This window comes from Vipera berus, assembly GCF_964194415.1.
Source record: "Vipera berus genome assembly, chromosome: 7".
In the NCBI taxonomy this organism is placed as follows: domain Eukaryota; kingdom Metazoa; phylum Chordata; class Lepidosauria; order Squamata; family Viperidae; genus Vipera; species Vipera berus.
Window position 1 is genome coordinate 1,211,424 of NC_138209.1, and position 21,943 is coordinate 1,233,366.

Genomic DNA, 21,943 nt, shown 5'->3' on the forward strand with positions numbered 1-21,943 from the left:
GTCTCCTACCGGAATTGCGGGGGGAGGGGGGTTGTCAGAAAAGCCAAAGGGAATAAAACCGGTGGGGCTTTGATTGCCTGGGGTGCCCACTTCTGGACTTCCTAAAGGGGGTCCAGCTATTCTCCAAAGGGCCTGGAGGCCGGACGAGAAGCAACGGATGGACCCTGGTCAAGGAGGGAAGCAACCTGGAAGCAAGGAGGAATTTCCTAATGGTTAACCAGTGGAACAGAAGCTGCCACCAGAGGTTGTGGCTGCTCCAACACTAGAGGTCTTTCAGAAGAGGCTGGACAGCCATTTGTCCACTGTGGTGTAGGGTCTTCTGCTTGAGCAGGTGGTTGGGCTAGAAGAGGGGGGTTAACCTCTTCTCCAAAGCCCCCGAAGGCAGGACAAGAAGCAACGGATGGAAATGGATCAAGGAGAGAAGCAACTTGGAACTAAGGAGAAACTTCCAGTTATGAACAAATATGAACTGGTTCCTATTTATGACTGTCGCACAGCATCCCAGGAAGGGGGGGGGTCACGTGATCCCCTTTCTCGACCTTCTAATCAGCAAAGTCAATAGGGAAGCCAGATTTACTTAACAACGGGGTTACGAACTGAACTGCCGCGATTCACTTAACGGCGGCAAAGAGGTCAGAAAACTGAGGCAAAACTCACTGAACGACTGTCCCGCTGAGGAACGGGAATTTGGGGCTCCGTTGTGACCAGTACGTCGATGACTGCCTGTCCAAATTCTGCCATCTCTGCCCTCCCACCTTTACACACACGCACCCCCCAGGAAATTAGGGAGGGTCCCTCCCAAGACGCCCTGTCCCTTTTCCTGCTGGGGGGGGGGCTCAGCTGCCTCCCATTTTGCGAATCTCTTGGTTATTTATTTTATTTTTTATTTTATTTTTTTAATCCCATTTATATCCCGCCCTTCTCCGAATACTCAGGGCGGCTTACAAGCTTAGCAGTAGCCTTCATTCTATGTATATATGCCTGCTTATTAGGGCTTTCACACACACCCCCAAGCGGCATTATTACAAAGTCAGCTTAATTGCCCCCAACAATCTGGGTCCTCATTTTACCTACCTCAGAAGGATGGAAGGCTGAGTCAACCTTGAGCCTGGTGGGACTCGAACCTGCACTAATTGCAGGCAGCTGGTGTTACTTAAGGAGGCATCAGCCCACTGCGCCACCAAGGCTCTTTATTGCTCCACTCCCGGCCCGCCCAGGTCATTTTCACCTGCCATTTGGGATGCTCTCTTCAGCTGAGAGCCCCCACCCACATTTCTGGGTAACCCCCATTCTCTGATTAAAGGCGATGGGTTAGATAGGTTTATAAGAGACTGGAAACCATTTACGGGCTTTCTGCCTGTTAGACACAATAAGAGATGGTTAACTGGAGATTAGTTTGGCCTTTGAGGTTCTCTATTGGCTGTTCCCCCCCCCCCTTTTAAATATAGCAGACAGAGGTCGATTGGATCACCAGATCAAATGTCCCACCTCAGGGACATTTTTTTACATCTATTTGTATCAAATATAGATTGCAAAGTTGATAACTTATACATAGAATGAAGGCTACTGCTAAGCTTGTAAGCCGCCCTGAGTCTTCGGAGAAGGGCGGGATATAAATGGAATTAAAATAAAAATAAAATAAAATAAAATAACTATTTGTGGACCTGCCACGGAAGGGGAAGACAACGCATCAAAGGCTTTCGGTAATATTTGTCAGCATTCAAGCCAGGCTGGGCTTTTCAGCTTTAATGTAAGGATCGGATGAGAACATTTGTTATTGCTTTTCTACACATTTATTTTTTTAAAAAAATTCACTGCAGGTAGTCCTCCACTTACGATCCCAAACGCTAAGTGAAACGTTTTTGGTTTTTTTTTAAAGTGGCCTTTGCCCCAGTTTTACAACCTTCCTCGCCAAATTTGCTAAGTGATCTGCTGAGGTGGTCAAGTGGATTCCCCCCCCCCGGACTTTGCTTGTCAGAAGGTCACCAAAGTGGATCACCTGGCACCCACCCCGGGATGCTGCGCCCGTCGTAAATACGAGTCAGTCGCCAAGCGTCTGAATGTAAATCCGGGGATCATGAGGAATGCTGAACAACGGTGCTTGTTTTCACTGCCGCTGCGACTTCGGTCACGAAATGAACTTTTTGTAATTCAAGGGCTAACTAGAGTTATTTGTTATGAATTTTCTGCACGCTTGTTTTGTTTTTGTATTTTTAATTTTCAATATCAGCGTCGTTAGACGATGGTCAGTTTCTTCGTTTCTTTCCTTGATTTTGTATTTTAACTTGGGGGGGGGGATTTTTTTTTAATTAAAAAAAGGAAAAAAAGCCATTCGCATTTGCTCGGAAGGGCCTATCGGTAAGTTTGGGGGGGGGCTCTTCCTTCCCCCTTTTGCATTGTCCATCTTGCCCCCCCCAACAGGGGCCAGCCCTGCCCCACGCTCACCCCCTAACCGAGGTTCTTTCTTTCTTTCTTTCTCTTTCTTTCTTTCTTCCTTCCTTCCTTCCTTCCTTCCTTCCTTCCTTCCTTCCTTCCTTCCTTCCCTCCCTCCCTCCCTCCCTCCCCCTTCCTTTCCTCCCTCCCTCTCCCTCTCCTTCCTTCTCTTTCTTTCTTTCTTTCTTTCTTTCTTTCTTTCTTTCTCTTTCTTTCTTTCTTTCTTTCTTTCTTTCTTTCTTTCTTTCTTTCTTTCTTTCTTTCTTTCTTTTTCTTTCTTTCCTGCTTTCTCTTTCTTTCTTTCTTTCCTTCTTTCTCCAATTTGCTGCAGAGTCTGGGGTCTTTGCTGCAAAAGAGCCATCTTCAGCTCGATGAGTTCTCCCACCCCGCCTCACCCATCCCAAGGGGACCCCCTTCTCCACTTCCCTGCCCATTTTCTCCTCGGAAAAAACCGATTCCGCTTGACTTCTCCTCGCGGTTGAGGAAGGCAGCAGTGCCCGCCAGGGACCACCCCAGCCGCTGTTTTCCTGAGCCGAGAAGAGGGAAGCAGCTCTGCAGATGGAAAAGTGCTGTTCCCGGGCAAACTTACTTCACACCTGTGATTTCAGCCTCCCTCCCCGCCTGATTGGCACAATGGGGTGAGGGGCCTCTGGGGATCCCCCCCTCCGCCTCTTTTGCCCTCCCATCGGCAGCTCCGGAGAAGGGGGGCTCCTTGCTTCCCGCTCAGAAATGGGAAGAGGGCGGTGGGCTTCGTTCTTCTGCAGTCGGGACCCCCAAGATGGATCCAGCTTTTTTGGGGGGGGTTCAGTTCTGTCATCCATGCCTCAGCCAACCTCGCCTCCTTTGGGCCCCGGCCTCCAGAGGGGAAGGGGCTTGCGGTAGGACCCTCCTGACATTTAGCCAGGGAAAAATCAAAGGTTTAAGTACAGACTGGGCGAGACCCGGTTTAAAAACAGCAACCGTGAGAGGGACCTCGGAGTCCCAGTGGACGATCGCTTGACCACCAGCCAGCCGTGTGCAGCAGCAGCCAAAAAAGCTAACGCAATCCTGGGTTGTATGAACAGAGGCACGGAATCAAGGTCACAGGAAGTATCGGTACCGCTTTATAAAACCCCAGTGAGACCACACCCGGAATACTGCAGCCGATTTTGGTCACCATATCGCAAAAAAGATGTTGAGAGTTTGGAAAAAATCCAGAGAAGAGCAACTAAAATGATCCAAGGCCCGGAGACCAAAACGGCTGCGGGACCTGGGTCTGCCCTAGTCTAAAGAAAAGAAGAAATAGGGGTGACATGATAGCAGCGGTCCAGTATCTGAGGGGTTGCCACAAGGAAGAGGGGGGCAGGTTGTTCACCAAAGGACCAGAGGGAAGGACGAGAAACAACGGTTGGAAACTGACCAAGGAGAGAAGCAACCTGGAATTAAGGAGAAACTGCCTGACAGTGAAGATGAAGAGGGAACAGTGGAACAGAAGTTGCCTCCAGAAATCGTGGGCGCTCCGTCACTGGAGGTTGTTAAGAGGCTAGCTAGACACTTGTCTGAGATGGGATAGTTCTCCTGCTTGAGCAGGGGGCTGGACTAGAAGACCTCCAAGGTTCCTTCCAGCTTCTATTCTATTCTATTCTATTCTATTCTATTCTATTCTATTCTATTCTATTCTATTCTATTCTATTCTATTCTATTCTATTCTATTCTATTCTATTCTATTCTATTCCCTATTCTATTCCCTATTCTATTCTATTCTATTCTATTCTATCCCATCCCATCCCATCCCATCCCATCCCATTATTCTATTCTATTCTATTCTATTCTATTCTATTCTATTCTATTCTATTCTATTCTATTCTATTCTATTCTATTCTATTCTATTCTATTCTATTCTATTCTATTCTATTCTATTCTATTCTATTCTATTCTATTCTATTCTATATTCTAACCTGTCCTATCCTATCCATTTTCTATTCTATTCTATTCTATTCTATTCTATTCTATTCTATTCTATTCTATTCTATTCTATTCTATTCTATTCTATTCTATTCTATTCTATTCTATTCTATTCTATTCTATTCTATTCTATTCTATTCTCATTGTCCAAAGCACCTGAAGGCCAGACAAGAAACAATGGATGGAAAATAAGGAGAGAAGCAACCTGGAGCTAAGGAGAAACTTCCTAACAGTGAGGACCATTAACCAGTGGAACAACTTGCCACCAGAAATCGTGGCAGCTCAGGGTGCCTGCAGGAGCAAAGGTGCCCTCAAAGAGGGTGATTGGCATCCTGCTCCAAAGCCAACCGCCAGGCTCACATGAATTCTCCAAAGCCCGGAGTACAAATGTGATTTTCTTGCCACCTATGTGCCCCTGGCGTTGTGCCACGGGGTGCAATGGGTATGCCCTTGCGGCTCCCTCCACCCAAAGTCTGAAGGTCAGGCCGCCATCAGCGGGCATAGAGAGAGAGAGACGCCCGGCTGATGCTTCGGACGTGTTTCCTGGCTTGGTGTCGGCTGCTTCTTCCGACGCCCACAGGGCCGGGCACGAGGGTCCTCCTCGGCCTCCGGCTGCTGTGCAGGTGCAACGTCCGCAGGGTCAGTGCACGGTCAGCGAGCAGCAGTGTCAGGCCAGCCTCAATGCGGGATGTGCCAGACTGCATTAGTGCAAGAGAGCATCAGAGGCATTGCACCAATCCTTGCCTGGGCTTTTTCCCACCCACCCACTCACCCACGAGGGGCTTCAGTTGCAACCTCTTTCTCCAGCCCCCCCCATCTCCTGCCTCTGGGCTGCCCCACCAAGGCTCAACTCTTTCCTGCAGCCCAAGGCGGTCAGTCCTTCCAAGGCAGACGCATCACCAAAACCCCTTGGAGTGACCCATAGCACAGCGCCGTTCCACAAGATGCAGCGATTGCCCCTTTGCTTCCGGGTGCAGTTCAGGTTTAACACATTAACCCAGGAACAGAATTGGAAGGGACCTTGGAGGTCATCTAGTCCAACCCCCTGCTCAAGCGGGAGACCGTCCACCGTGTCAGAGAAATGGCTGTCCAGTCCCTTCTTCAAAACCTCCAGGGATGGAGCAACCTCCGGTGGTTTTTCTCCACCCTGCTCACGTGCCTCTTTCACCTTGAGCTACGGCAGAATAACGGAGTCGGAAGGGGCCTTGGAGGTCATCTAATCCAACCCTCTCCCACCCACCCCACGCTCAAGCAGGAGAACCTATACTTTTTCGGACAAGCGGCTGTAGTCTCTTCTTAAAAATCTCCAGTGATGGAGCGCCCATGATTTCTGGTGGCAAGCAGTTCCACTGGTTAATGGTCCTCGCTGTTAGGAAGTTTCTTCTTAATTCCAGGTTGCTTCTCTCTTTGATCGGTTTCCATCCGTTGTTTCTTGTCCTTCCTTCTGGTGCTTTGGTGAATAACGTGACCCCCTCCTCTTCTTTGTGACAGCTCCTCAAATACTGGAAGGCTGCTATCAGGTCACCCCTGAGCCTTCTCTTCATTAAACTAGTTGAGGTGTAGGCCACCTTGGCTCTTTTATGGCTGGTGGACTTCAACTCCCAGAATTCCTGAGCCAGCATGGCTCACCTTGGAAATCTCTCCCTTCCCCCTCAGCGTGGCTGGCTCAGGAATTCTGGGAGTTGAAGTCCACCAGTCATAAAAGAGCCAAGGTTGCCTACACCTGAACTAGACAAACGCAATTCCTGCAAAACAACACACACACACAAAATTTCTGGATTTTCTCCCTGAACGAAAGTGGTTCTAGGAACTTTGAAGAAAGAGATGGGAACTGTGGCCCTTCAATGACTGGTGGACTTCAACTCCCAGAATCCTTCAGCCAGCCATGCACAAGCAGCGGTCGTCCAAGGCCCATCGCTCCCCACGCTGCTCGGGAATTCTGGGACTTGGAGTCCACCAGCCACCCAAGGGCCATCGCTCCCCACCGCCCCGGCCCGCCTGCTCGTGCCGGCAGGGGAGGCGCTTTCCCCAGGACGCCCGCGGGCGCCCGGCTGGGAGAGCGAGGCCAGCGCCGCCCTGCTACGCCGCCTCCGGCCGCCTGGGGCCGCTGTGGGCGAGACGGGCGGGGCGGCGTGGGCGGCGTCAGCGCTCCCACCACTTCCGGCCGCGCCGGAAGTGCCGGGCGGAGCCATCGCGGCCAGCCACCGGCGGGCGAGGCGCGGGCGACGATGTGGTTCATGTACGCGCTGAGCTGGGCGGCGCTCCTCGTCCAGGCCGCCTTCGTCACCCTCGGCATCGGTGAGCCGGGCCCGCGGGAGACCCGGGGGCGGCACGGCCCCGCCGTGGAGCCTCCCCGCGCAGGAGCAGTCTACCTCCGCCGCCCCGCCCCCGGGCTGGTCCGTGGGGGGCGGGGCGGCAGGAGGAGGAGCCAGCCGGGCTTTGGGGGCGGCTGTGCCCGGGCGGAGGAGGCAGGCCGGCCTACCTCGCAGGGTGGTTGTTGTAAAGGGGAGAAGAGGCGGGCGGATGATTGGCTTCTCTCTCTCTCTCTTTTGCACTCTTTCTTCTTCCTTCCTTCCTTCCTTTTTCTCTCTCCCTCTCTTCTCCCCCCACTTGCTTGCTTCCAATTTCTTTGATTCCCTCCAATTTCCTCCCTCTTTCCTCCTCTCTCCCTTTTCCTCCTTCCATCCCTCCTCCTTTCCTCGCCTCCTTCCCTCCTTCCTCCAGTTTCCTTCCTTCCTTTTCTATTCTTTCATTCCTTCCCTTGTCCTTCCTTCCTTTTTTCCTCCCTCCCTCCTTCCTTCCCCATTCTTTCATTCCTTCCCTTGTCCTTCCTTCCTTCTTTCCTTTTCTATTCTTTCCTTCCTTCCCTTGTCCCTCCCTCCTTCCTATTTCTTTGATTCCTTCCTTCCTTCCTTCCTTTCTCCCTCCCCCCACTCTTTCTCTCACACATACATGTACCCTTATTTATTTATTTATTTATTTATTTATTTATTTATTTATTTATTTTTGGGACTTATATGCCGCCCTATCTCCCAAGGGACTCAGGGCGGCTTACAACAATAAAAACAATACAAAAATTAAAAAACGAATTAAATAGCCCCAAAATAAATTAACTACAATTAATTTATTAATTCCGGCGCGGGTTAAAGACCCATTTATTTGAACAAGCTGGCCTGGCCTGATGGGGAGTTACTTAGGGTTTTAATATTTATATATATTTTTTTATTGTTTTTACTGTGGGCAATAATTTAATTCTTTTTTAACTTTTGTATTTTTGTAGTTTTATGATATGCCCTGTTCACCGCCCTGAGTCCTTTGGGAGAAGGGCGGTATAAAAATTTAATAAACCAAACCTAAACCTAACCAAAAATTAAAACATATTTAAAAACCCATCATCAATCCAGGTCAGCCTGATGGAAGAGAAAAGTTGATTTATTAAATTTAAATGCCGCCCATCTCGCTCTCCAGAGAGATGCTGAGCGGCTTGCAATAGAAACACAAAAAATATATTTTAAAATTTTTTTACCAATGTGAGAACATTTAAAGTTACAAGAATTTTTTTCCACATGCGTGTAATTCTTTGCAATGTTACAGAGCCATAGTTATATAATACATCTGCTGCCTCCCAGAGGTGAGAGCTCTGGGGGGTATTGCTCCCCCGGTTTGTATGTACCAGGTTGCTCCCCGGCTTTGACCGCCGTGAGAGGGCGGGATTCGATCTGTCCCGGGATTTCCCAGCTCTAGTAGCAGTGGAGCTGGGCTGGCTCTCTGGTCATTTGCCTTCGATTTATTTATTTTGAGACCCTCCCATGTTGATCTGGTCTGCCTTGCTGTTTTTTTGTCGGACTTGTTAAGATCATGCGTCTGACTTATTCTAGCACGACCTTATACGCTCTCAGGGGGGCCCCCCCATTCTGGGAGCGACCCGCCTTACTTTTTACACCTCCTCTTGATGAAGGGCCCGAGTGTTGGGACCCTGAGAGATGGCTGGGCATGGGTAGGGGCCTCCGATATAAGCCAAATAGGAGGCCCCTGGTTAGTTTTTTGGTTAAATTTTTTAGAAGGTTAGGGAGGGGGGTGGGAACTTCTTTTGGTTGTTCGGATATGGGGGGCAGTCCAGCAACCACTGTTCAGGCCAGGGCCGGGATTGATCGCGGAGGGGAGGAGCGGGGGTCGGTCGCCCCCGGGGCTCCAGGGCAAGTCGTGGGAATGCCTATTCCCACGACGTTAGGGAATGGCAGCAGGTGCAGGAACAGAGGGCCGTATCGACCTCAGGGAAGGCCTCTCCGCTACTTGCAAGCGGTGAGGCGTTCCGACCCTCTTGTTCTACCCCGAGGTCCCGGGAGTGAGGATGTGCAGCCGCCTGAGCTCCGGCTGGTGTATCTGAATGCCAGGTCTGTCGTTAATAAAGCTCCTCTCGTCCGTGACTTGGTTGAGGGTGAGCAGGCGGACCTGGCTTGCATCACGGAGACTTGGTTGGGCCCAGAGGGCGGTATTCCTCTGGCTGATCTTTGCCCACCAGGTTTCCGGGTGCTACACCGGCCTCGGGCTCAGGGTAGGGGTGGGGGAGTGGCTGTTGTTATGAGGGAGACCTTAGCTCCGCGGGAGGCCACCGTTCCGCAGATAGTCGGGTGTGAGTCTCTCTTCTTGAGATGCGGCCCTGGTGCGCAGTTGGGCTTGCTGCTGGTGTACCTTTCGCCTAGTCACGCAGCAGCAGCCCTGCCTGAGCTTCTCGATGTCCTCTCTGGGCTGGTGGTTGAGTTCCCGAAACTTATAGTTTTGGGGGACTTCAATCTACCATCTCTGGGAGGATCATCTGAGTTGGCTCGGGAGTTCATGGCTTCCATGACGGCCATGGACCTGACGCAAGTAATTTCAGGACCGACTCATGAGGGAGGCCACACCCTTGACCTAGTTTTCTTATCTGGTCGGTGGTTAGATGACCTTGGTGGGGGCTCTCCAATTATTATGCCCCTGTCATGGACCGATCATCATCTCCTGCGGCTGGTCTTCCGTTTTGCCACCCCCCGCCGTGGGTGTGTGGAACCAGTTAGATGGTACCGCCCCAGACGCTTAATGGATTCCGCGAGATTCCAGGCAGCGCTGGGGTCCCCACCTGCCTCCCCCACTCACAGCTCGGCAGATGCCTTAGTGGAAGCTTGCGAAAGGGCAGCCACTGAGGCTCTTGACCGAGTTGTACCCTTGCTGCCCCTGACCCGATGCAGATCCCGTCGAGCTCCATGGTTTTCCGCGGAGCTCCGGGAGATGAAGCGCCGGAGACGGGGCCTAGAGAGCGGTTGGAGGTCCAGCCGATCCGAATCCGACCGATTGCGACTAAGAACCCATATTAGGTCTTATCTCGCTGCGATAAGGGTGGCGAGGTCCAATCACTTCGCTACCCTTATCGCGTCCGCAGATAATCGCCCGGCCGCTCTGTTTAGGGTGACTCGCTCACTCCTTAATCAGGAGGTGAGGGAGGAACCCTTGCAGGGTCGTGCCGAGGAGTTTAACTATTATCTGTCGGACAAAATCGCTCGGATTCGGACCGGTCTGGACTCTGACTGGGCAGAGTCTGGCGATCAGGACACGGGCGGTCTTGTCGATATCACTTGGGAGGAGTTTGATTCTGTGACTCCGGAGGAAGTGGACAGGATTATGGGGAGACTGAGCTCCACCACATGTTTATTGGACCCGTGCCCTTCCTGGCTGGTTTATGCAGCCCGGGAGAGGACACGCAGCTGGTTCCAAGCAGTTATATCAGCTTCTTTGAGTGAGGGTAGCTTCCCTGCCGCCTTGAAAGAGGCGGTGGTGAGGCCTCTCCTCAAGAAGCCTGCCTTGGACCCAGCTGTATTGAACAACTTTCGTCCGGTCTCCAACCTTCGCTTTCTTGCGAAGGTTGTTGAGAGTGTGGTGGCGCATCAGCTCCCTTTGGTCCTGGATGAAGCGGATTATCTAGACCCGTACCAATCGGGTTTCAGACCCGGGCACAGCACGGAGACGGCATTGGTCGCGCTGGTGAATGATCTCTGGAGGGCTCGGGACAGGGGTCATTCCTCTGTTCTAGTCCTATTAGACCTCTCAGCGGCTTTCGATACCATCGACCATGGTATCTTGCTGCGGCGTCTCGGGGGATTGGGAGTGGGAGGCACGGTTTTACAGTGGTTCTCCTCCTATCTCCAGGGACGTTCGCAGTCGGTGTTGACAGGAGGGCAGAGGTCGACCGCGAGGTCTCTCGTTTGTGGAGTTCCTCAGGGGTCGGTCCTCTCGCCTCTCCTGTTCAACATCTATATGAAACCGCTGGGTGAGATCATTCGTGGCTTTGGAGTTGGGTATCATCAGTACGCTGATGATACCCAGCTTTTTCTTTCTACCCCAAACCACCCCAGTGATGCCCTCACCGTGATGTCCCGTTGCCTGGAGGCGGTCCGGGTCTGGATGGGGAGGAACAGACTTCAACTCAACCCCGACAAGACCGAGTGGCTTTGCATACCTTCATCCCGGGTCTATTAGGATATTCCATCTCTTTCTATGGGGGGTGAATTATTACCCCCCGTGGATAGGGCTCGCAACTTGGGAGTCCTCCTAGATTCACGGCTCACCTTGGAAGATCACATAGTGGCTGTGACTAGGGGGGCTTTCGCCCAGGTTCGCCTGGTGCGCCAGTTGCGGCCCTATCTAAGCCGGGATGATTTATGCACGGTCACTCACACGCTCGTGACCTCTCGTCTTGACTACTGCAACGCTCTCTACATGGGGCTTCCCTTGAGGACCACCCGGAGGCTCCAACTGGTACAGAATGCAGCCGCGAGGGTTGTGTTGGGAGTCTCCCGATACTCCCATGTGACACCTCTGCTCCGTGAGCTGCATTGGCTCCCAGTTGTCTTCCGGGTGAGATTCAAGGTACTAGTAATGGTGTTCAAGGCCCTCCATGGCAGGGGTCCGGAGTACCTTAGGGAACACCTGCTGCCGGCGTCTACTTCCCTCCGCCATGTGCGTTCCCACAGAGAGGGCCTCCTCAGGGTGCCTCCGATCAGAGAATGTCGATTGGTGGCCCCCAGGGGGAGATCCTTCTCTGTGGGCGCCCCGGAGCTATGGAACCAGTTACCGGTTGAGCTCCGGACGGCGCCCGATCTGCGCTCCTTTCGCCGCGATCTGAAAACATACTTGTTCGAGCAAGCCGGCCTGGCCTGAGGGGGGATTGGTGGGGTTTTTTATCATTTTTATTGGGGTTTTTACTATGTATCAATTGTATTTTAATCGGGCATGCATTTAATTATGTTTTAATTTTTGTAAATTTCTGTGTTTTATTCATGCCCTGTACACCGCCCTGAGTCCTCCGGGAGAAGGGCGGTATAGAAATATTAATAAATTAAATTAAATTAAAATTAATAATAGAACTTCAGCCTGCCTTTTTTTTCTTTCCTTCTCTATTTAATCAGCCTTCTCTCTATTAATCTGTCATCGATCTGACTTGTCTACCAAGCTATCTAATCTCTCTCTTTCATATATGCGTGTGTGTGTGTGTACACACACGTACAAACACACACATATATATGTATATGTGTGGTGTATACACACACACACACAAAATTCCCAGCCTAGGTTGAGCACCACTTATCTATCTGCCCGTCCATCCACCCATCTCCATCCATCTAATCGATCCGCTCTCTCTGTCTCTCCATTTTCATCTATCTACTGCCGATATCCGGACGGGCAAACACATCTAACCCTAATAACAGTTGTGTGGTTGTTGTGACTGGGGGTGGGTGGGGGGGGGCTGACTTTCTCCATTCGCTCTTGCCCCGTGCTCTGCAGCTGAGGTCAAAGCTGGGAGGGGCAGGTTGGCCCTGTCAGAGGACGCTCCACCTGTTCAGCCGGGGGTGGGTGGGTGGGAGAAGTTGGCCCTTGGCCTCCCCTGGAGGGGCAGCAGCTGCAGCTGATTGTGGGGTGGCTGTGTGGCAGTGCGGCCTAATGCTCGGGTGCTTCTTCCCTCCCTCCCTCCCTCCCTCCCAGCGGCTGGATTGTACTACCTGGCGGAGCTGATAGAAGAATACACAGTGGCAACAAGCCGGATCATCAAATACATGATCTGGGTAAGCATCCACCTGCCTTCCACCCGGGTTTTATGGGGGGGGAGTCTCTTTGGCCTGGGCTCCGGGGGGGGGCAGGAAATGGGGAGCGGGATGGGGTGGGAGGGACTGGGAAGCCTCTCTGAAGCTCAGCTGGGCTTCCAAACCTGGGGGAGCGCCCACTTTCTGGGCTGCCTTCGACGGCCCTCTCTCCCCTTTCCAGGGGAAAACATTTACAGGTAGTCCTCAGCTTAACAACTGTTCGCTTAGTGTCATCTCAAAGTTACGACAGCACTGAAAAAAGGCGACTTATGGCATATTTTCACACTGACGGCCGTTGCAGCCTCCACCACGGTTGCGTGATCAAAATTCGGATGCTCGGCAACTGACTTCACATTTACGACGGTCGCAGCATCGTCCCGGGGGGGGGGGTCCCGTGATCCCCTTTTGCAGCCTTCTGACACGCAAAGGCAAGGGGAGAGCTGGATTTGCTTAACAACAGCAGCGGTTAGCTTAACGGTTGCGGCAAGAAAGGTCGTAAGATGAGGCAAGGTCCGCTTAACCGGTACCTTGCAAAACTCGCTTCCCAACTGTCTCATTTAGCAACGGAAACTTTGGGCTCCCCTGTGGCCGTAAGCTGAGGACTATCTTTGGAGTGATATCTAGGTGATGTCAATCTCAGCAAGTTTAAGATGTGAGGGCTTCAGCTGGCAGAGTTTGCCAAAGTTGAGAAAGCAAGATTATTAATTTGTTGATGTAACTGGTGAGAACTGATACATATAAGATGTGTATCCTGAACACCAGACTCTGTGTGGAATTGTGACAAAGGAATTGGGGTCATTTAAAAATCTGGAAATGATAAGTACTAATTGTTAAATTTAAATATTAATGTGGAAATTAAAATTGGAAAAAAATTAACAGGTCACTGATTGTCTAAATAAAGATCGAATGTTAAAATAAAGGGACGCGGTGGCTCAGTGGGTTAGGACGCTGAGCCTGTCAATCAGAAGGTCGGCAGTTTGGCGGGTCAAATCCCGAGTGCCGAGTAGCAGAGTGAGCGCCTGTTACTCGTCCCAGCTTCTGCCAACCTAGCAGTTCGAAAGCACGTAAAAATGCAAGTAGAAAACTAGGGACCACAACGGTGGGAAGGGAACAGCGTTCCGTGCGCCTTTGGCGTCTAGTCATGCCGGCCACATGACCATGGAGACGTCCTCGGACAAGCGCTGGCTCTTCGGCTTTGAAGCGGAGATGAGCACCGGCCCCTAGAGTCGGAAACGACTAGCCTAACCCAAGGCCATCCACAGGCAGTAGTCACAGCAGTGACAGCTCATATTTGTGTAAATTTTTTTTTGATTCCCTTTAATTCTTTGTTAGCAATCATATATATATATATATATATATATATATATATATGGATCTTTGGTTATTCGGGTTTTATAGTTTATATATATAAACTAAAAACTATTGATAAATGTCAGAAAGTTATTTTTTATTTGATTGATAGGATAAGAATTGTATTAATTTAAATAGGAGACGGTATATATTAAGGGGGAAAGAGAGGGAATATTTACTGTATTAGTTTGAGATTCGTACGAATGATAGCTGTATGTAATTGAATTATTGTAACCCAGCTGCCACATTGCTTTTCAAACATATAAATGTAATACTAGAAAATCAATTAAAATTTAAAAAAGAGAGAGAAAAACCAAGATTTAGAGGGATAATTTATCTTCTTTTAATATTGAAGCTTTGCCCGCTCTCCCACACGGGCAGAGGCGGCAACGAAAGCGGCAGGCGCCGGGCGAGGCGGTTTGCTGGCCCTCCGTCTCCTGGCCTGCGCACGGTGCCGATCCATCCGAGCGTCTCAGGCTGACTCTCCTCTTTGAAGGTTGAATCCTGTCAACCGGACTCACGTTTTGGGAGATGGGCTTGAGGCTGCTCCCCCAAGCAGCCTCTTTGCTCAGAGCAAGCTACTTGGGCAGAGTGTCGTCGGGATGTCCCAGCTCTTGCCACACCGACCTCGGGGGTTTCCTCCCCAAAATGCTTGGCAATACGTCAGTGTAGATTCTCCGTTATCCACGCAAAGCTTCGCACAAAGGAACCGGTACGTTCCCACGACTCTTGCCGGACTAGCTTGCTCTGACTGAGGAAGCTGCTTGGATGAGTTGCTGACATGACAGTGACACAATAGCTGGTGGGGGGGGGGCACGACAAGATAGTCTTCCAGCACTTGAGGGGCTGCCCCAAAGAAGAGGGAGTCAAGCTATTCTCCAAAGCCCCCGAAGGCAGGACAAGAAGCAACGGATGGAAACTCATCCAGGAGAGAAGCAACCTGGAATCAAGGAGGAATTTCCCGACAGTCGGGACAATTCACCGGTGGAACAGCCTGCCACCAGAAGCTGTGGGTGCTCCCATCGCTGGAGCTTTTTAAGCAGAGATTGAACAGCTTGTTTCTCTGGGATGCTTGAGCAGGGGGTTGGACTAGATGACCTCCAAGGTCCCTTCCCGCTCTTGTCCTGATTGAAAGGTCGTAACAAGCAGAAACGAGTCCGGTTGCCAGGATTCAGACCCCTTTGCCTGAGGGGGGGGCCTTGAGACTCCGCCTTGACCTGCTTCTTCTCTCTCCTAGTTCTCCACGGCTGTGCTGGTCGGCCTGTACCTCTTTGAGCACTTCCCGGGCCTGCTGGTGGGCGTGGGTCTCTTCACCAACCTGGTCTACTTCGGACTGCTGCAGACCTTCCCTTTCATCATGCTGACCTCCCCAAATTTCATCCTCTCCTGCAGTGAGTGGGGGGGGGCCCACGGCCCTGGAGGGCCTCGGCGTCCACATTTGCGACTCTGACCTCGTCAAACGCTGCGCTCGCGTCCCTGGGCTTGTGGCCCTGCAGCCTTGCGCGGGAGAGGCGTGGGGTTTGACCCCCCGCCCCCCACTCATCTCCGCCCCCAGGAAACAGCGCTTCCTCCTCGGTTCTGTTGTTGGTTTAGATCGGGGGGATCTCCAACCTTGGCCACTCGTAAGACTCGTGGACTTCAACCCCCAGAATTCCCCAGCCAGGCTGGCTGGGGAATTCTGGGAGTTGAAGTCCACGAGTCTCATGAGTGGCCAAGGTTGGAGACCCCTGTTTTAGATTAGTCGGCTCTGGATTAACTCTGCAGTCTTGCTGGAGGCGCAAAGCCTGGAGCGGCTGATTGGGGGAGGTCCCCGTCAGGTGTGTCCCTATTCCGAAGACAGGTGAGGCCGAGACTACCTGGGCGCGCTTCCCTTCCTCCTTGGCCATCCAAATCTAGACCGGGAGGTGCTTGGAGTAAGGACGGTCTCTTTCTCCCTCCGTCCCTCCGTCCGTCTGTAAGTATAAGAATAATCAGAATAATAATCAGAATAGAGCGGGACGGGACCTTGGAGGTCTTCAGCTGCCCAAGCAGGAATCCCTCCGACGGGGGGGGGCTGTCCCGTCTCCTCTGAAAAGCCTCCAGTGACGAAGCCCCCACTAGGGCATCTCTCTGCCCTCCGGTCCATCCGTCCCTCTGTCTCTCCCTCTATCCGTCTAATTTATCTATCTTATCTCTCTCGCCCTCCCTCCTCCTCCCTCTTCCTCTGTCTCTTCCCCTTCCCTCTCCTTTCCTCCCCCTCCCTCTCTCCCCTCCCTCCCCCTCCCTCTCCCCCTTCCTCTCCCTCCCTCCTCCTCCCTCTCTCCCTCCCCTCCCTCTTTCCCTCCCTCCCTCTCCCCCTTCCTCTCCCTCTCCCTCCCCCTCTCCCTCCCCCTCTCCCTTCCTCTCCCTCCCTCCCTCCCTCTCTCCCTCCCCTCCCTCTTTCCCTCTCCCTCCCTCCCTCCCCCTCCCTTCCTCTCCCCCCTCTCCTTCCCCCTCTCCCTCCCTCTCTCCCTTCCTCCCCTCCCCCTCTCCCTCTTCCTTCCTCCTCCTCCCTCCCTCTCTCCCTCCCTCTCTCTCCCTCCTCCTCCCTCTCTCCCTCCCCTCCCTCTTTCCCTCCCTCCCCCTCCCCCTTCCTCTCCCTCTCTCTCTCCCTCCCTCTCCCTCCCCCTCCGTCCCTCTCCCTCCTCCCCCTCTCCCTCCCCCTCTCCTTTCCTCCCCCTCCCTCTCTCCCCTCCCTCCCCCTCCCTCTCCCCCTTCCTCTCCCTCCCTCCTCCTCCCTCTCTCCCTCCCCTCCCTCTTTCCCTCCCTCCCTCTCCCTCTCCCTCCCCCTCTCCCTCCCCCTCTCCCTTCCTCTCCCTCCCTCCCTCCCTCTCTCCCTCCCCTCCCTCTTTCCCTCTCCCTCCCTCCCTCCCCCTCCCTTCCTCTCCCCCCTCTCCTTCCCCCTCTCCCTCCCTCTCTCCCTTCCTCCCCTCCCCCTCTCCCTCTTCCTTCCTCCTCCTCCCTCCCTCTCTCCCTCCCTCTCTCTCCCTCCTCCTCCCTCTCTCCCTCCCCTCCCTCTTTCCCTCCCTCCCCCTCCCCCTTCCTCTCCCTCTCTCTCTCCCTCCCTCTCCCTCCCCCTCCGTCCCTCTCCCTCCTCCCCCTCTCCCTCCCCCTCTCCCTTCCTCTCCCTCCCTCTCTTTCTCTCCCTCCCCCCTCTCCCTCCCTCTCTCCCTTCCTCCCCCTCTCCCTCCCCCTCCTCCTTCCTCCCCCTCCCTCCCTCTCTCCCTTCCCCTCTCCCTCTCTCCCTCCCTCTCTCCCTCCCTCCCTCCCTCCCTCTCCCTCCTTCGCCCCCTCTCTTTCATCGTCCCATCTCCCTTAGTTCTATAAATCAGGGTCTTATGGTAAAAAGGCTGTTTCAGGGCTGTGAGTGATTCGATTTTCTTTTTTTCCCCCTTCCTCAATGCTGTTCCAGAGGTTTTGTAAGGTTGCAACGTCGGCCACGTTTCCTAACGTTTCTGGGGCTGGTCCAAGACTCAGGATTCACAAGGGAAGGCGGGGAAGGTGGAGCTGACCGAGGTTCCCTCGCAGTCAGAGCTGGGAGCGCACTTTTTTCCGGCTAGAGAGAGCAGAGACACACACACACACACACCCGTGAAATCTGAATACCGGGGGGCGTCGGGTGGCCCCCCTTTTCCCACGAACAAGCACTCTTTGCGAGGCTTAAACTTTTGCAAGCTGCTGATCTTTTGCTGTCGCGGCCTGCGGTCTCCCGTGTGTGTGTGTGTGTGTGTGTGTGTGTGTGTGTTCCTCTTCCCTCAGTGTATGGGCCCCAAGGGAGACCTTGGCCCCCAGGCCGGCTGAGCGAAGCACCCCAGAATTGTAAAGCCCCCTCCTCTCCCCCCCTCCCTCTTTTGCAGCGCTGGTTGTGCTGAACCACTACCTGGCCTTTCAGTATTTCGCAGAGGAATACTATCCCTTCTCGGAGGTAAGGGGGGTTTGGGGAGGGGTCCGCAGAGGAGGGGGGGGGTTACTGTAAAGCCACGAGACGCTGCTGTGCCTTCCTCTCTACGCCTCGCTTAGCCACGGAAGTCAGTGCCGCCTTTTCCCTCCTGTGGTTTCCTTCCGCATCTTTGCATCCCATTTAATGTCATTACTCAAATAATAATAAAAAAGAAACTTGGGGGCTCAGCGGTGGCTGTAAGTCAGGGACCAGCTGGGTGGGGGGCGGCAGGCTTGGATGATGATCTGGGGGTCCCATGTCCCCCCCATCTTCAGTTCGCAGGATGTGCCGCCTCTGGGTTCCCTCCAGAGGAGGCCAAATGCAGCCTGTCCGGCTCCTGGATGTGGCACGGCTTGGCAGCCCCCTCCCCTCCCCCCCCCCGGGCGAGAACAAATAGCACACCTTTTATTTGCTGTTGTGTAACTCGCAATGAAATTTAAGTTCCCAATGAAACGAAGCGTTCATACATGAAAGGCACCGGTCCTAGGGGCTCCGGACCTGCAGGGGGCGCTCTGGGACCGCGGCTGGGGTGGCTTTGGGTCGAGGACCGTCTGGGCCTTGTCTGATGCTCTTTCTCTCCTGCCTCCCCCTCCCCTCCCCTCCCCTCCCCTTTCCAGGTCCTCGCCTATTTCACCTTCTGCCTCTGGCTGATCCCCTTCGCCTTCTTCGTGTCTCTCTCGGCTGGCGAAAACGTCCTGCCTTCCACGGTGCAGCCCGGAGGTCAGTTCTCCAGCCGGACACCCCCCCCCCTTTGTGCCCAGGGATGGAGAAAACAACACACACACACACCAGAATTCACACTCAGCCCAAATCTGCAGCAATTTGATGTATTGCTCGATACACGCCGGGTCTCTCCCCCCCCCAAAAAAAAAGGTGGGGAGGGGGAGTGACAGCTGGCCTCAAGGAACTGTTGATGTGGGGTCCTCGGTGCTTCCCTGAGCTGGGCTGTTTCTTTGCAGACGTCTCGTGACCCAACTAGGTAACCGTCGTCAGTGCTGGAAGGGAGAGGGGTTTGAGGAAGAGGATTGTGGCCCCTCTGAGACGTTTCCTTACCCAACGAGAGAATGTCATCAGTGCTGGGAAGGGGGGGGCATTGTTCTCCAGGCAGCATTGGTGGGGATGTACCTGGTAGTTCCTTAGCTGGGTGGTTGTTCACAGAATAATTACAGAGCTGGAAGGGACCGTGGAGGTCTTCTAGTCCCACCCCCTGACTAGGAGATTGTTTGTTTCCGTTGGTGGTTAGTAGTCCCTGGGTTGGGGTTAGGGTTTACTTCTGGATTGTTGTTCCAGTGCTAATCTCTGCTTACCTGGGTATTGATTGCTGGTGAGGAATAGAATGGAATGAAATAGAAATAGGATAGGATAACAGAATAGGATAGGACAGGACAGGACAGGACAGGACAGAATAGAGTAGAATAGAATAGAATAGAATAGAATAGAATAGAATAGAATAGAATAGAATAGAATAGAATAGAATAGAATAGAATAGAATAGAATAGATATTGTGAAAAAATAATAATAGAATAGAATAGAACAGAATAGAATAGAATAGAATAATAACTTTATTGTCACTTTGAATGTGCCCTAATCGGCATACATTAAAATGAAATTCCGCTGCATTCAGCTCTCAGAGGCGGCCTTTGGGCCTTTCTGGCTATTTGCTTGTCTCTCTTGAATGCTGTGCAAACGTTGCTTAGCTCCATGTGCCTGTTGATGGCCGATTGGTCCAAGCGCCCGGCTTCCAGGGATCCTGTAGCGTTTTCGGACCTGGTCTACGATGCTCAGCGTTTCCCAGGTGGAACCTAGGGCCAGGTCTGCCCGGGTGTTGTGCAGTCATGGAAATTAAGGGGTTTTCATCCCAACGAGCCGTCAGCCTGATCAAGGAACCACCAAGAACGTCCCAGCCACGCTTGGCAGGACAAGCTTGTGCATAAACAGAGTGCAAAGCTGTGCCCCCCTCCCCATTCAGCCCTGAGCTGCAGACACAGGCAGTTCTCTGCTTAGTGACCGTTTGAAGTTACTACAGCACTGGGAAAAAGGGACTTAGGACGATTTTTCACATTTACGCCCGTCGTAGCATCTCCCCCCCCGGGTGTGTGTGTGTGTGTGTCACGCGACTTACATTTGGGTGTGTGACATTTTTGGTGGAAGCCGGATTCACCTCACAACCCTGTTGCTAATTTAACAGCTGCAGGGATTCACTTAGCGACGGTGCCAAGAACAGTCGTAAAATAAGGCGAAACTCACCGAACCGTCTCGCTTAGCCGCAGAAACCTTGGGACTCGCTTAACCAACGTGGCGAGAAAAGTCGTAAAACGGTGTGTGTGTGTGGGGTGTGTGTGGAAAGCTCCCTTAGCCAGTTTCCCCCTTGGCAAGCTCGATTTTGGGCCTCCCTAAGCCGAGGACCAGGGACGCGGTGGCTCAGTGGGTTAGGACGCTGAGCTTGTCGATCAGAAGGTCGGCAGTTTGGCGGGTCGAATCCCGAGTGCCGCGTAGCAGAGTGAGTGCCTGTTACTCGTCCCAGCTTCTGCCAACCTAGCAGTTCGAAAGCACGTAAAAAATGCAAGTAAAAAAATAGGGACCACTCCGGTGGGAAGGTGACAGCGTTCCGTGCGCCTTTGGCGTCTAGTCATGCCGGCCACATGACCACGGAGACGTCCTCGGACAAGTGCTGGCTCTTCGGCTTTGAAACGGAGACGAGCACCGGCCCCTAGAGTCGGAAACGACTAGCACGCATGTGCGGGGGAAACTACCTTAAACCGAGGACCACCTGTATATAAGCGGGGGGCAAAGCCCCCTCCCCCAGTCTGCGATTCCTCTCTCCTAACTCTTGATGCGTTCGGCTCTCGCTTGCCCGGCGGCTTTCCGCGTCTCCCTTCGGCTCTGTGTGTGTGTGTGTGTGTGTGTGTGTGTGTGTGAGAAGTGTTTTCTTCAGAAGCAGGCAGAGCCAACCCTCCGGGGTTGGGGGGTGGGGTGGGGGCCCTGCCCGTTTTTTAACCCGATTTGTCTCTTTTGCGCTCAGACGACGTGGTCTCCAACTACTTCACCAAAGGGAAACGAGGGAAACGTTCGGGCATCCTCCTGATCTTCTCCTTCATCAAGGAAGCCATCTTGCCCAGCCGACAGAAGATGTACTGACCTTCCCCCCCCCACCTCCCACCCCCTCCGGCACCCCGTTTTTTGCTTTTTTCCCCCCCCCTGCCTGCCCGAAAAGGGCGACCTTTGCCCGCACTTCTCCTTACGTCGATCCCTTCGGGGTTGAAGAAAGCAGGAGGTTGGCAGCGGCTTGCGGAGCGGAGTCTCCAGATCCCTCTCTTTCTTGTAGATGGCTGGTGGAGGGGGCAGGGCCGAGGAAGGGGATTCCCCCCCCACTCAATGAGCCCCCCCTCCCCGGTGAACTCTCTGCGTGCTTCTAAGCCGGGCTGCCCACCTCTTCGTGGAAGGGAGGGGGTGCAAGGTTTCGCCAGCTGCCCACTGCCAGACTTCTTCCGGATTTTGAGAGGAATCTGCCGAGAGAGCCCGGGTGGGGTGGATTCCTTAAGATCCAGTGGCTGAGCTGACCCAGGCTGTCCAGCCAGGAATTCAAGAGACTCTCCTCCTCCTCCTCCTCCTTTTGTTGGGAGGCTGCAGAGAGGTGGACAAATTTTATGGTTTTGGTCGTGGTTCAAAGAAAGAAAGAAACCCGGGAACGAACGGGGTTCACACGAACGTCCTGGGCCCGCTTTCGGGGCGCGTCAAAAAGGAGAGCTGCGTTCAGCCCCGGAGACTGCCGGCGTCGCGCCCCGAAGCTTCCGATGGCTTAAACTGGGGTCGGTGAAAACCGGACTGTACGAACTGCCCAAAGGTTGGGGAAGGAAGCCAGATGGTTGTGCAAAGAACTTGTGAAACGAGGGAAGCCGCAGACGTCGAGTCTGCTCCTCCAACTGGGGCAGCCCCTGGCTGGTCTGGCGATTGTCAGGCTGCTGGGCCCGTCTAGAGGACCTCGGAGGCTCCCAGCTGTTCGCTTTGTTCTCGGCCGAGGTCGAAGGGTGCCTCTTTCAGCACACGGCCTGTGTTCACAATAAAGCTGTTTGGTCATGTGCTTGACCACAGAAGGAGCACACAGCCCCCCCCCTCCTTTGTCTTCAGCGATTGTCGATCGCCCTCC

General features: G+C 53.2%; 1 protein-coding gene across 1 annotated transcript; it reads left to right on the forward strand.

The window, feature by feature from the left end:
• The first annotated feature begins 6,551 nt into the window (after positions 1 to 6,551).
• On the forward strand, positions 6,552 to 21,893 carry TEX261 (testis expressed 261). Its single transcript, XM_081332171.1, has 6 exons — positions 6,552 to 6,675; positions 12,391 to 12,470; positions 15,076 to 15,229; positions 17,714 to 17,781; positions 18,414 to 18,516; positions 20,819 to 21,893. The coding sequence occupies exons 1-6, from the start codon at positions 6,606 to 6,608 to the stop codon at positions 20,932 to 20,934; spliced, it is 591 nt and encodes a 196-aa protein (XP_081188297.1). The 5' UTR covers positions 6,552 to 6,605; the 3' UTR covers positions 20,935 to 21,893.
• Positions 21,894 to 21,943: the final 50 nt, after the last annotated feature.